Genomic DNA, 13,787 nt, shown 5'->3' with positions numbered 1-13,787 from the left:
ATCCGGAAATTATTACAGATATTTGTACCGAACTGTTACTCAGCTTTGGCCGAAATAGGATTAAATTCCCGCAATGCTTCTGGTAAACTCACCGTATGTTCTTCAGCGCAGTTTGGTTTGAAGCATGACTTCCATTACCAGCACGACTACCCACCACCTCCCACTGCGCGTCGAGGTGCGAGTTTGGTGCAGGTTTTGCACCCGCATCCTTCATTGGCTATCAAAAAATTCTGCATCATCCTGATGGGTGTGGCGTGCAGATTTTGGCTGGGAAAAGGAAAAAAAAAAAAAAAGACAGCCCCCAGCATGTTTACCCCGTCTCAAAACCCCGAAAATGGATCGAAGAAGGCTGAATAGTGACACGCTTTACAAGCAAGCAGCGTACACCACTCTACTTGGAACTTGTCTTCGTTCTCACCCCCTCACTTTTATCTCCCCTCTATATTTTTTTTCTCTCACTAATTTTTTCTCTCACATTTTCCCAACGTGTTGCTGCATATTTGTTGGGTACTATATACTGTATGAACGAGTGAGCTATTGAGAGATCTTTTAGTGGTCTGACGTGTCAGCTGAAAAGGCGGTAGCCCGGCTAGCTGCTACATGTAGTAGTATTAGGGAGGAAATTTTCTTGAGATTCACCAAGAGATTAGCACATACGGTATGGAGTAAACCGAGATAACGCATACAGAAGTGATGGCTTCCCTGCTATGCGTATTGGTGGTCTCTTGATGCCGGCGTTGCCTAACCAACCAAGGATCCCACCGCCTTTTATATGAACCCTGTGCTATGCGAAGCACTGCATGTACCTAATTCGTACATGGTACATGCAGGTATGCACTGGCATATTTGCTTGACAAGGATACAATTGATACGTCCTTTTTCCATTCCACTACTATGACTTTCCTTTTGCTTCTTTCCATTTCTTATAACGAGTAAGCGTGCCTTAAATGGTGGGAGTGTGGTAGCATTGACCCGCCAGCTAAGAAGGGGGAACAGCGTAGAATTTGAGCCATTTGCCGGAAATAAGACCCTTGTCATAGCGAGGCGACAAAAAGGGATGAACAAAACAAAAAATAAGGTACCCTACGTTCTTGTGGCACGTTATGTGCTCTTGTACCACTTCGCCCATAACAAGCCTGGGAGTTTAGACAACTATCGGCCACTCAGCTCAAGCAACCACTACCTGTGCTGAGCCGTTGTCAGCCTCGACCACAGCGCAAACCAATTTCTTTCTTTAGCACAATTAGCTTTTTGTACCTCCATACTATCAAAATTATAAAAGCCCAGCCTGTCTCCATCTCGAAATTGACCAGCCCCCTAAGGGCTGATTCCACGCCTCTACATCGACAATAGCTCTGTCTCTTTAGCACCAGCTGTCACTGTCTCTCACCTGTATTAGCGCGTTTGATAGTGCGCTGCAGCATAAGTTGTTGCGTGCTGCATGGCATCAGGTACCCTCTATGTATCTATCTGTCCCCCATACCCTGCTTGATTCATGCTTACAAGTGAATACCTAGTACGAATAAGACGGCTGCTTAGTCGTATCTCCCCGGGAAGTTATCCATAAATCCGGTTGGACTATGCGTACAAATCGGAATAAACTACTGTTCAATTCGATAATGCCCGCGGTATTAAATCACCTGCCGGAATTATTGACCTTGCTTTATCCATATGTGGCACGAAGTTAATCATCTCACCATGCATGTGCTGGAAGATTTGCCACGTGTCAAGTGTCTTTATTACTTTCACATGGATGAATGTCCAGTGAGGTGGTAATGGCAGAGAATTAGATAAATGTGGTCATCACCAAGATACAATGGTGTCGTTGGTACCAGGCACCTTGGCAAGGACGTGGTACTAACCCTCGATCTAGATGCCCCAACGCGATCCTCATGGTCCACAGCACTATTCATGATCTAGAGATGAAATCGTCAACGATCACCCTGGTAGAAAATGCGGGGGTTCCAGGCTGCCGTGTTAGCCCCCTCATCGTGGAGGAGTTCTAACCAGCCGATCTGGAGATGTAACTGCATACGGGGAGCTCTTCCGTGTTGCCAGCAACCTGACGCGCAGTAACTCTAATTCGACTTCATTCATGTCTACGTGTATCCAGGGGGTATCCTAGACTGATGCGGTCCGACGCCGGCGGACCGATGCTATGCGCACTCCACATGAGAGTGAATAGTTCGACCCCTTTCCTTCCCAGCAGCGGTATTTTCAATAGCGTTATTTCCTCCAAGGAGCCCTTATTTCTTTCATTTCTAGCTGCTGATACGAAGATATATACGTTCCACGGATTAGCTAATTGGCTAGATTTCCATACCGCTATATCCGGCAACATCGCAAACTGCCACCCCCCTAACTCTTCATATACACCGCAACTTAGGGCAGCACATCCTATTACAACTCTTCACAGCTTCTCAAAGGTATAATAAGTTCTTGAAGCAAAATTTTTCACGGTTCATGTTGTTGAAAAGGCGCATCAAAGGGGGGATCGCCCTCTACTCTGTCCCAGTGCGTATTATTGTGACAACCGAAACCTATTGTTTCTACCACTTTTAATATAAATATCCACCCAAGTATACCACCAGCTATCTATTTAAGATATCTTAGAGGTAAATGACAACAGCATCCAATGCACTAATGCACCATTTCTCCTCGACTCGACTCTCTTCGCTAAGTTACCAAAATGCAACACTAAAGTCAACAACGCTCAATTATGTTAATTCGAGGGCAGTCTTAGTCGCCCTCCAATTTGTTCTGCCCGTGATATCAATGATCAAGTTGTGGCGACAGAAACTCCAAATTCACACGGCCGTAATCCCATAACCCCTCCAAGATTCCCAGAGGCACATCTCCCGAGGAATGTGTAACTTCGGGGACATGATCTACTTCTTGTGGGGTCCGTACATCGTCTGCGGATGGTATAGAAGGGAGTAGAGTTTCAAGAGTCCTCTGAGTTAAGTGTAGCTGCGTCGTGGTTATATCATCACTTTCCCACTTTGGGGGTATAAATTGAGTGGGGAAAGGGTCCATATAGAAGCATGTTGGAGGAGAAAGGATAGAGAGGATATACTCTAAAGCGACCTGTTTGGCCCTTTTCTGGAAATTCCAAGGTAAAATTATAGACTTTAGGGAGACGATCGCTTTGTCCAAGAAGAACAGGGTTTCCTCTTGATTCGGCGCCGTCTGGATTCATCAGCCTCGGCCTCTTTCTTTGATGCACATCATCCTTATTCAGCAGCTTCGACATTTCGTTATAGATGGGGCTGAGAACTTCATAATCCTTTTTCGCCATCGGCGCTTTGTTGCTTAGCTTTTTCAGCATACAGAGTGTGCTTTGGACGGCTTCCCAGGTTGTAACGCGCATTGGCATGCTTGAATCGCTGTCATGCATAATTGCAGAGCACAGAAGCGTAGCCACATCGAAGATTAAAAATATCAGGGTGTGGTAGTTCGCGTCGTCGGGGAAAATAAAACGAAAGAATTTGATTAGCCAGTTCATGTATTTGAGAGCTACTCTTAGACCCCGTTGTCGAGACTGTAGCTCCGTGATCGGGGAAGCTTGCGATAACGGTTTAATAAGATGCGAGCGAAGGGAATACATTGTCGATGACAGACGCATAACGGAAAGAATGAACTTTTTCAGGGCGATCCATAAATTAGCATCGAATTCCCCGCTTGTATCACGCCAGGAAATGTTGTCTGGCAAGTGATCTGGCATGGACGGAGGCTGGTAGTCTTCCTTCTCAGAATTTTCATCATCAAAAGTCTTGTGATTTTGATCATTGTCAAATTTATGCTCCTCAGGTGGATCCTCGGTCGCTAAGGTTTTGTCAAAAGAGGGAGGTGGGCCGAATTTCTCCAAAAAGCTGTCGGCGAGCATACACTGAAGGGCCGTGGACACGATGGGAGAGCGGCTGGATTCTCTTAGTTGGCCGTCCAAGTGCAAACTAGGTAATTCAATGTGGTATTCAGTAGATCGAAACATCAGAGAGCATGGAATAATAGCCGAGAGTCGCCTAGATATGTGATATTTAGTGTTAGATTGTACAAGCAGTCAAGCTAGATGTTCAGTAATGTAGCTCACCAATTCCAGCTGGTCATGACAGCCCAAGCTCGTTTGCCTATTTCCTCGAGATAATATGAGACCTCATTGCGGTTCGCAGTTGAGGATCCATCAGAATAAATCTGCTTCTCAATGCCACCGTCAGTGAAGGTCAGTTCGTTTAGTCCACGAAATGTTAAAAAAGCATTCTTTAAGGCACCCCAGCAGTCAGCGTAGCAAGACCTGGTCTTAAGCCAGAAGAATGAATGAAGTAATTGCTGAACTGTATATATATGCAATGCGTCTGGAGGAATGGCACCATGAAACTCGCAGGCGGCACTATGAAGCCTATTTGACAATTCAGGAGCTGGTGGGGCCTGATCTGCCTGGAGGACTTGTCGAATTGCATCGTTGGGATGTTGAGTTGAACAAGCACAAACCATTAGAAGAAGAGAGGTCCACTGGAGCCCGAGAGGCTTTCCATCGTCTCTATCAGTCCACCATTGGTTGTATTCCTGTCTAAACATTTCAGGATGAACAATATATTAGCGATAGTTGACAACGGTTAGAAAGTGATCCACCAAGGCATCTACGTTCAAATACACTTAGCTCAATTTAGAGAAGAAAAGAAGGATTCACAGGAGGACATTGAATAAGGGAATCAATATCCAGCATCCCAGTTTCATTATCAAGCAACCTAGCCATTACCTAATAAAGCATTTAGCCTATAATATAATATGATTTAATTAAATATAATACTTAAGAAATAATAGTATTAATAGTAATAGAAAAAGTAAAAGTAATAAAAGTAGCAGAGGTAGCAGAGGTAGCAGAGGTAGCAGAGGTAGCAGAGACAGTAGAGACTTAAAACTAACACGTATAATTGTATTTATAACTTTAGCTCGCTAGAGTGCTGGATAATAAAACTGGGTTGTTGAATAGCAATTCCCTTTAATACTTTAAAAAAAAATGACAACATACCAAGGCACTGTCTGGACGGCAAAGCTTGAAGAGCAGTTTTTAACTGCGGAAAGTCAGCATGGCCTCAAGGTATTGTACATTGTATTATAAATCTTTCTAATGGAAATATATGTCTTGTAAATAGAATTTGCCTTGATGGTGTCGATCAAGGCCCACGTACCTCCGAATCCAAGGTAGAGGCGTATCCAAACTGCTCGAGATCCTTCCCAGTACTCTCACTGTTACCGCCCACTTCTTCTTCACTAAGAGGATGAGAAAAGCAACATTTTCCCTTCATCCGTGATACAAAATCATCTATCTGAGCCTTGCGTTCATCGATGGATTGAACATCAAGAACTGTCCGAAAGATACATTGGTTTCCAACTCGTCTAGTGCCGCAATGGTGACATGGCCAATATCGGAGGCACTACAGGGCATGTTAGAATGCAAACGACGGCAAATCTATAAAGACTGAAGAGCGAAAGTATGAAGAAGTATTGACGAGCAGTATAATAAAACAAGACAAGGCCGTAAAACCACGCACCTTTTGTTTCCGGCGTTTACACTCCGAACAAGCGGAGCGAATGAATGCTTGAGTCTCGTTCTGGAAGTCACCCGCCATCAAGGCATTCTGTGCTTGGATGCACGGAGTTGTCTCTGTAACAGCATCCGGCATATCGTTGAAGAATCCTTTGCAAAAGAAAAGAATCTTTTTATTAAAGAATGCACAAAAGGGAGATGTCCAACACGGAGCGGAGGGGCGTCTCGGTAGTTGAACCGAAAGCCGGTTGGCCGGTGGAGCTGATGGTGTTGGTGGTGGCAACGGTGCTGCAGCGAGAGAGACTTTAGCGGGCAAGCCTTTGCCGTAAAAGCACGAGGCAGATGGGGATTCTGTTAGTGCAGAGACTAGCAGCAATAGTATGGTCAATACCGAGTGTATTCCGGGGATGGAGTGAGATGAGATAGGATCAAACGAGATGAGGCGAAGTGGAGTGTGGTTCTGGCAACTTGCTTGGTATATATACTCAAAGAGCCTGGGTTTGATCTCGGTCTTCACAAGGGAAAAGAAAAGAAAAAAAAAAACGCATGATAGAAACATACAGAAACGTCAAGCCGCCTACGGAGTGATATCAGAGACCCAGCTCATGCCAGCAGAGACAAGCAGCAGCTGCAGCAAACAAATCTCGGAGGGTTTCATAAGATGGTGATTGCTCACTTACTCTATCGCACCGTTTTCAGTCCCGCAGCGGGCCCTTCATCCGGCCCATGTCTCGGTGTTGCACAGGCCTGTGGCAACTCTGATTCGATGCACTCCTCGCATGGCGCAGTCGTCGCTCTTGAAGTGATTGTTTTCGCCATAACGGCCCCCAATCGTGATGCACGACTACAGGTGCCATCCCTGCAGTCCTATTTCGGGCGCACTCCAGGCGCATTACACAAAGAGCGCCAGGCTCCGCTGCGAGATGCAAGACTGTTGAAGCTAGAGAGATCCCTGTCCGGACAACGGCCAATAGCGTATCCAGACCATTCATTCTGGCATGGGAGGGCCCTCGCCGTTTTTTTTTCTCACTTTGATCCTCCGAGATCATTTTCTCCTACTCTATGTGAGGGGCAAGGCACATATACATACATACATGTATCTATTGTACTAGTAACTTGAGTGAATTCAGATCAGCGCGGCAATGCCCGTATATGTATCTTCTTAATTACTGGCCCAGGCCGAATATCTTCACATCTCTGGAGTTTTGGCATTGGCGTTTGGTCGCTGCTGAAGGGAGTTGTAATACAAGTAGCACTCCTCACATGCTATCTTGTGCAGCTACTCCATGGCGCTACTCGCACAGTTGCTGGGCATATCCTAGTAAGCCTCACTTACAAGGTTGTATTGCTCCATGCGCTTTGCAGGACCGTTGAACTCGGTCCATTTTCCTTGCAGCCCCATGACTGACACCCACCTTGATTTTGTATAGACCGTGCAGAGTAATATCTAGTATGTACATGTAATCTACCTATGTGCGTATGTATGCAAAAAAGGATCCTGTAAGTGAAAGGTGTCTGATAGATACAGAGACCTCATCTGCTACTAGGGAGGCAGTCAATGCAATAAAACCACCCCGTACACGTACCAAAAGTACGGCAACATCTCGGATATTTTATACCGTGCCAGAATCTGAATTACGCAGCCCCTAATCTTGCTTGTTGCTCGCTCACTTTCCGAAGCACCAGGCTATCGGTGCAGTGGAGATGGCGCAGACGCATGTCTCACTCATGCTACTCTATGCAGTACGAGTGCTCTACTACCTACTCCATATATTACTATTACTGCTGCTACAACTCAGATGATTCTCCCGGCTGCAAACCAGAAGCATGTCCAAAGTGTATAGTATGCACCAATCAAAAGACGTTCAGACGGCCCAAAGGGGAAAAGAAAGCACCTATTACTGCTGCACGTACGAAATACTCCCAAGGGAAAATGAGAAAACAACCATGATCCATGCCACGTACAGAGATCCATTCAGCCCAACGGATGCCTACATAGTATAACTGCCTACTTTATACATGTAGCCACCTGGGAGCCACTCGTTCTGGACCAAAGGCGCCATGATGCTCCAGACCTTCAGCCGCACGTTTGCTGCCTTCACATGACGTTGGCTCCTCGGTTCTCAGTCACGAATCGAGACAGGCGCAAGCCGATGTCCCTAAAACAACGCTAGCCCCAGCGCCATTATAGCGCTGTAGCCCCCCGGTAAAGCAAGATCCAGCGCCTGGAGCCAGAAACCGGTCTGAAATGCCATTATTGATGTCTCGCAATTCGATTTAGCAGCGCCATCCATCCATCCATCCATTCTCCACCACCCTGGCCATGGTTCTTCTCTCCAGCTTAGACCGACCTCAACAGTCCTCCAAACCACGCCTGCAGCTGCTTCCAGCCATCTTCTCCCTGCAGCGCCGTTACAAGCCCGATGTAGCCGTCGGGGCGCACCGCAACAATGGCTCCGCGGGCTGGATCGACGCCATAGCGCTCATACGCCCTGCCGTGGCCTTCATGATGGGTCTGGCCATCGACAAACACCTTGCCATAGTCCCACCCGAGCTTCTTGTCAAAGGGATGGTAAACCGGGTGCAAGTCCTGCAGCAGCTCAATCTGCTCTCGCGACGCCGCATGCACCAGCAGGACGTCTACAATGGACGGATCCTGATCCGTCATCCACTGCGAGGAGCCTGATCCTCCCCGCGGGTCCGGACCGGGGGCGAGGCTGATGCGCGGCGACTTTGCTGGCGACAGCAGATTGGCCTGGAGCCAGGCGCCGAGCTCGTTGACCGTAGCCAGCTGCTTGGCTTGCGAGATGTCACCACCGAACACGACAATGCGGAAGCGTCCATCCGACGGCATCTGCAGCTGGAGCTCCCATGGCCGAGCGTCGGACTGGGCCATGACTTTTTGCGATGCAAATCGTGTGCCCGGCCTGCAGTTCGTAGCCAGCCCGGCTGTGCTTGCTGCCGAGCTCTGGGGCGCTGTCTCAGCCTGAAGGCCTCCTCCCAAGTCTCCAGTGTCGTCGTTTTCCTTGCAAACGAGCAGACTAGGTTGGTAGCGGATACCCACGCCCGTTATAAACTAAGGTCTGCATTAGCAAGAGGAAATCTAAACCTTGCAGCCAATCGCAGCCTGCATCTATCACCCAATCTGGATAATAACATCCGTCTCAATTTCCGGTGAGAGCTGGACAGCCCATTCGTCACGACTCAAGGCCAGGGAGATCCCAACTATCCGTCAGGGAAAGGGAGGTGCTGCTTACCAATTGTGCTTCCCGGAATGCCTCCTGGAATTCGCTCATGGATGATCCCTCGCCAGAGCCATCTGTGGCAGGCCGTCCCGAGAACAATCTAGAGAACTTGTGATCAAACGCAATGAGTTGCCTGGCAATCTGCCTCCGCTCCAACTCGTAGGTATCGAGGACTTCTGGCCGCAGCAGCTTCTTGCAGACGAGGCCTAGCTTCCATCCGAGATTATACGTGTCTCCCATCGAGACGTTCATACCCTGGCCGGCTTTGGGAGAGTGCGTGTGCACCGCATCTTGGCTGTGTGTTAGCAAACCTGATGGCTCCGCCGCTTTTACGCAATAGGAAAACGCCCTGCTCACCTCCTGCAAGGAAAATGCGATTGTGTTTGCTAAAACGATCGCCGACTCGCTGTCCAATTTGATATGCGGTCCACCTGCAAATGTTTCACTCAGCATGCAGCACTTTGTGTATCTGCCTGATAGGCTCCTCCGGTCGGTGTAATCCAACGCCGCTCGGACAGGTGAGGCTTACCAGTCAATGTAGTGGTAGTCAAGGGTATAGGGACTCAGAATCTTCCTCGCCGTTTGCAAGATTAGCTCGGGGGTGATTTGTGATCTGTCGACTCGGCCAGTGCCTGTGGATACTTCCTTGAGCTGCGTGTACACTCGAACAAGCTTGTTTTCTCTCGGAATGACCATCATGGCTCCGAACTCGGCACTATGGATCATGCATCTGCTTCTGATGTCCGCTATTATCACGTGTTAGTCTCTTCATGGACTGTAGCAGCGTCAGGGAAAGCTCTTACGGAAGTCTGTGATGGGGATGATATCCAACACTCCCCTTTTGGCAAGTTGTTAGCGTTGTTATCGGTGTATGTCTTGGACCAAAGAATCTCACCAGATAGCATCGGTCGATTCGCCCTTCATCTCAAATCCTTCACCCAGTGTCTTCCTTACCCATGAATGCGCTCCATCACATCCCACCACGTACTTGGCCTGCACCTTTTCCTCTCTAACTCCCGAAGTATTTGCAATAAGCTTCTCTGTATCATCCTCAGCCAGATTGCTTCTGTACAGCCCATCTTGCAAATTGCTTAGCCTCTGCGTCGGAGTAGCTTCTTCCTCAGTCAGGTGCCGCAACGTAACCTCCACAGGATATGCGTCTTCATCGTTCACACAGCTCTCGTCAATACTCAGTGTTGTCGGCATAACACTCCGCTCAATCTCAATAAGTGGGTGTTTTGGGGAGGCAGATGCTCTTATCGTATCAATGAGGAAGCTTTCAACCCTGCCTTGCTGTAACACAGACTCGGTGAATCGCGAGAGATTCGGCTGAGTGTTTGGGCCACGATGGTGGCGTCGAATCTTGCCATCTTCGCCAGGGTTCCAAAAGCTGACCTCTGTCGTTTGTGAAGGTGAATCCTCCTTCATTAGCTTACATGCATTCCCTTCTGCAAATGAACAGTAGGGACGATGCGTATCTCTCACCTAGCATGTGATTCGACTCCTGCCATACCTTCTGGCCAATTCCGAAGCTGTCAAAAATTTCTAGGGTACGACACTGAAAGCTATGATTTTGCGCTGCATTAGATCCTGATACCTGCACTGTTCTACCCCTCACCTTCACTCTTGCATGAGGAGAAAGAGAGATGATTATTTACCCATCGGCTTGGCCAGAGACAATTTTGCCTGTTCGTTTGTCTACTACTCTAGTCTTGATGCCCAGCTTAGCCATCCAAAGAGACAGCATAAGACCAGCAGGACCGGCGCCGACAATGAGCACATCGACCTTGGATGGTTCCATACCAGGCACTGGCTGTGCGTGATGTGGACGCCTTGTTGTTTAAATTAAAAAACGAAACAAGAGGCGGTATTAAAGCCAAAATATTTATTACTTGAAATGATTCCGTCTTTTTAAATGGAATATAATAAATTTGCATACTACATCTGCATTTTCACCTCATAAACGACCAACGCCGGTGATATATATAACAAGTCTATTATGTTGCGTTTACGAAGCCATGACAAACCTTGGGAAGTTAAAAGCTCCCCACGTCCTGCGTAAGTAATCATGGGTCATTTCTGACCAACGTCTGTTCAAAACAAGGACGCGACTCGTACTTGTACGCTGCATCCAAAGCTCATTGGTCAGTTCTGACCATTGCTCTCATCCCCGCAGCACCCGCAATTTTTTCTCCCTTTCCTCTTAATACTAGCTGACGAGATTGTTGCCAATGAATTCCCCCCCTTCTCCTATGCTCAGTCACCCCCGGTATTGCGGCCTAGGTCCCTCCGCACTCTCCACACACGCGACCCGACTGGCCGCTTTTGATTCCCCCGAAGCACCTCGACCCACGGCAGCGCGGTTGAAGAGCCGGCATTTTGATCCAGCGGCGCATCGGCCATTGTGGCGTCCTCTTCATCGTCGTCGCCAACATGATCTTCATCTTCGTCCTCGCTTGTGTCTTCGCTTGTGATTTCGAGAGGTTTGTCTGCATTAGTATCCTCTTGCCTGGTGCGCTCGTAAGAGTCCTCTGTGTAAGCCCAGGTGGGTGCATCGAACTTGCCGTGAACCAGCACGATTTGTCGGCCCTGCAACCGTATCTGCTCTATTCTCTGAGGCGGAATGGGGGTGAGGATATGGAGCGTCTTAGTGGCGATGTCGATGCCTCGGACGAGAACAAGGCCGACGGTTTGAGAGAAACGAGGATCGAGCGTGATGTCGTCGGTGTTTGAGATGTATGGTAGCCCTTCTGCCGTCTTTGAGATGACGGTGTTTATAGCAGAGTAGCCATCTTTATCTGCGTCATCCATTGGTGACTGAGTTGTATTGGCGAGATTGCGGAATGCTTTTGGGTCTTCAATGTCAACTGCTGCAAGGATCATTCCATTAATGGCTTCTGAGAGTAGCTCAGACGGAGCCTGGTAGTCGTATAATAAAATCCCAAAAACTCCTCGCTTTGGGCCCGAATACTGGACTTGCCAGGGCGGAATGGATGCCAATGGCGATGAATTCCAGCTTGACCGCTGCGCAGAACTCGGGCTACTCTGGCCTTGCAAGTGAAAGTACGACATAGCTTGCATGGCTCTTAGGTGAGCGGCGGTTCGAGACGCGAATTCGGATGGCTGTGAGGGAAGCGTAGTAAAGATTTTCTTTGTCGCGCCACGCAGAACTTCGACAACGTCCGCAGGGCCATCTTCAGACATGTAAATCACCTCAGGCGGGTTGACCCGAGTGATGATTTCAACCAGCAAGTCTTGACCAGTGCCTAGAATCCAGCCCGGGGTGTTGATGAGAAGATGGCAATTACGGAGCTGTCTTCGGTAGCTGTCAAGAAGGTCAAACACGCACTCTAGGTAGTGCTCCGGAGCCGCGGCTGGTGTTATGGACGCCAAAGCATGGCATCTAATGACTTTGTAGGAGTCATCTTCAAGATCTGGATGAGTAAAGGCAGCACTCAGGTTGGGCCGGATGACATGAACCAAAGATATTGTCCCGCAAGGCGCATATTCAGGCTGACCAGGATCCAGGTCAAGAATGGCGACACCCGTTCGCGCCGCCGTAGTTGTATCGCTCGTCAAGATGCGATTTACAAGCATCTTGGAGAAAGTTGACTTTCCGGCAGATTTAGGGCCACATACAAGGGTTGTGAAAGGACTACCTTTAGCCACTGACACGAGATCGGCTAACTTTTTGTTCCATGCTGGAGGGGATGAGAGCTCTTGTATAACACACTTCTTGGGAGCGTCATCGGAGCTGCATACCTGTGAATAGTTAGCAATCAGATAGATGGAGAGAGAGGGTGAGACTCTAAACGCACAATCTGGAACGTGCGCCCCCTTCCTAGGCTTGTCTCTGTAGGTCCATCTTTTGATTCGCTCCATATGCCTTTGAATAGAGGAGATAAACGGCTCAGGCGCCGTAAAGAGTCAGCATTGGGGTCATTGTGAAGCTCGAGGCTGACCTTTTCCGAGGTTCTGAGAACGGGAATTGCGTGACAATGAGGTGCGTGTATCCAATGTATGGGGTCTGATGGCCGGAGAGTGGCTCCAAAAACAGTTACTTCACCAACTATGACCTTGATTCCAAAGCTGCCAATAACAATAAATCTCTACATGTAGTTTATTAGCGGCTGTGAGAAGTTGAATCCAGATGAGTTCTGACACACCTCACTGTCTCTTAGTTTCAACGCAACGGTGCCCTGTGATGTCGTACGGCAATTATTTTTACTTAGTAAGAAGGATGAAAACGCGGTTCGAGAAATTGTAGCTGTCGTTTCTTGTATAGAAGAATCACTTTTGCATTGAAACTCCTTTATTAGTTCGTGAATATGTCATTGGAAAGACGACTCGGAGAACAATTCGACCTACCCGAGCTTACTGCCCTGTGCTGCGGCCCTTGGTTCGCCACGAGTGCCTTTTGGCCCATTTCTTTTGGGGGATGGCTTTGACGGCTCGCTCTGGGTTTTCAATTTCTGCAAGACATTGAAGGAATTTGTCCTGGCCGACGCTCGTTCTTCAGGCTCGGGAGAGGAGCTGGGCTCCTTGGCGGGTGTGCTAGCAACTAAGCGACGGCGAGCTGCAAGTGCGCTTATTGCGCTTACTGCTGCTGTAAATTGATGTTAATCTACGAGCCTGTTCAAAAGAGCCTTATGCAATGCCTCTCAAGACGATATCTGGCGAACTTACATGAAGGGGCAGCTGGAGTATCGAGTTTACGACGCTTGTTTGACGACATGCTGCGACGGCCTCTGAAAAGGACGATTGACAGGGGATTGAAAACAGATGAGACGCCGCGGTGAGGCAAAAATAAGTATATATACACTGACACAAGGATTCCCGTTTAGAAAATGTACATTTGTGAGATTAACTTGGCCAGTCGCATGATAAAGTCCAGATTCTAGTGTAAGCCATGGATGCTGGCGATAGGCACCCCCAAACTGCTGAAAATGGGCTTATCGATAACATCTTTAGCGCACTAAAATCCCAAAAGTTTT

The 13,787-nt window shown here is 48.2% G+C and overlaps 4 protein-coding genes across 4 annotated transcripts; all 4 read right to left on the bottom strand.

The window, feature by feature from the left end:
• Positions 1-2,478: 2,478 nt before the first annotated feature.
• Positions 2,479-5,684, bottom strand: TrAFT101_002975 (uncharacterized protein; the record flags this gene model as incomplete). The annotated part of the gene is made up of 4 exons (XM_024904996.2): positions 2,479-4,022; positions 4,091-4,563; positions 5,190-5,435; positions 5,553-5,684. The coding sequence occupies 4 exons, from the start codon at positions 5,682-5,684 to the stop codon at positions 2,990-2,992; spliced, it is 1,884 nt and encodes a 627-aa protein (XP_024764096.2). The 3' UTR covers positions 2,479-2,989.
• Positions 5,685-7,308: 1,624 nt separating this feature from the next.
• On the bottom strand, positions 7,309-10,474 carry TrAFT101_002974 (uncharacterized protein). The gene is made up of 7 exons (XM_066126753.1): positions 10,279-10,474; positions 9,689-10,190; positions 9,597-9,631; positions 9,323-9,539; positions 9,151-9,224; positions 8,806-9,083; positions 7,309-8,624 (listed from the first exon to the last, which is right to left on the bottom strand). Exons 1-7 carry the CDS (start codon positions 10,283-10,285, stop codon positions 7,890-7,892), a joined length of 1,848 nt encoding a protein of 615 aa, XP_065982860.1. The 5' UTR covers positions 10,286-10,474; the 3' UTR covers positions 7,309-7,889.
• Positions 10,475-11,049: 575 nt separating this feature from the next.
• TrAFT101_002973 (uncharacterized protein) lies at positions 11,050-11,874 on the bottom strand (the record flags this gene model as incomplete). Its single annotated transcript, XM_066126752.1, has 1 exon — positions 11,050-11,874. The coding sequence occupies one exon, from the start codon at positions 11,872-11,874 to the stop codon at positions 11,050-11,052; it is 825 nt and encodes a 274-aa protein (XP_065982859.1).
• A 580-nt stretch (positions 11,875-12,454) lies between these two features.
• TrAFT101_002972 (uncharacterized protein) lies at positions 12,455-13,528 on the bottom strand (the record flags this gene model as incomplete). The annotated part of the gene is made up of 6 exons (XM_066126751.1): positions 12,455-12,461; positions 12,527-12,555; positions 12,612-12,902; positions 12,960-13,086; positions 13,162-13,399; positions 13,480-13,528. The coding sequence occupies 6 exons, from the start codon at positions 13,526-13,528 to the stop codon at positions 12,455-12,457; spliced, it is 741 nt and encodes a 246-aa protein (XP_065982858.1).
• Positions 13,529-13,787: the final 259 nt, after the last annotated feature.

This window comes from Trichoderma asperellum, chromosome 2 (assembly GCF_020647865.1).
Source record: "Trichoderma asperellum chromosome 2, complete sequence".
Classification (NCBI taxonomy): domain Eukaryota; kingdom Fungi; phylum Ascomycota; class Sordariomycetes; order Hypocreales; family Hypocreaceae; genus Trichoderma; species Trichoderma asperellum.
The sequence above is the reverse complement of the archived record's forward strand: the minus strand, read 5'-3'. Positions and strand labels throughout refer to the sequence as shown.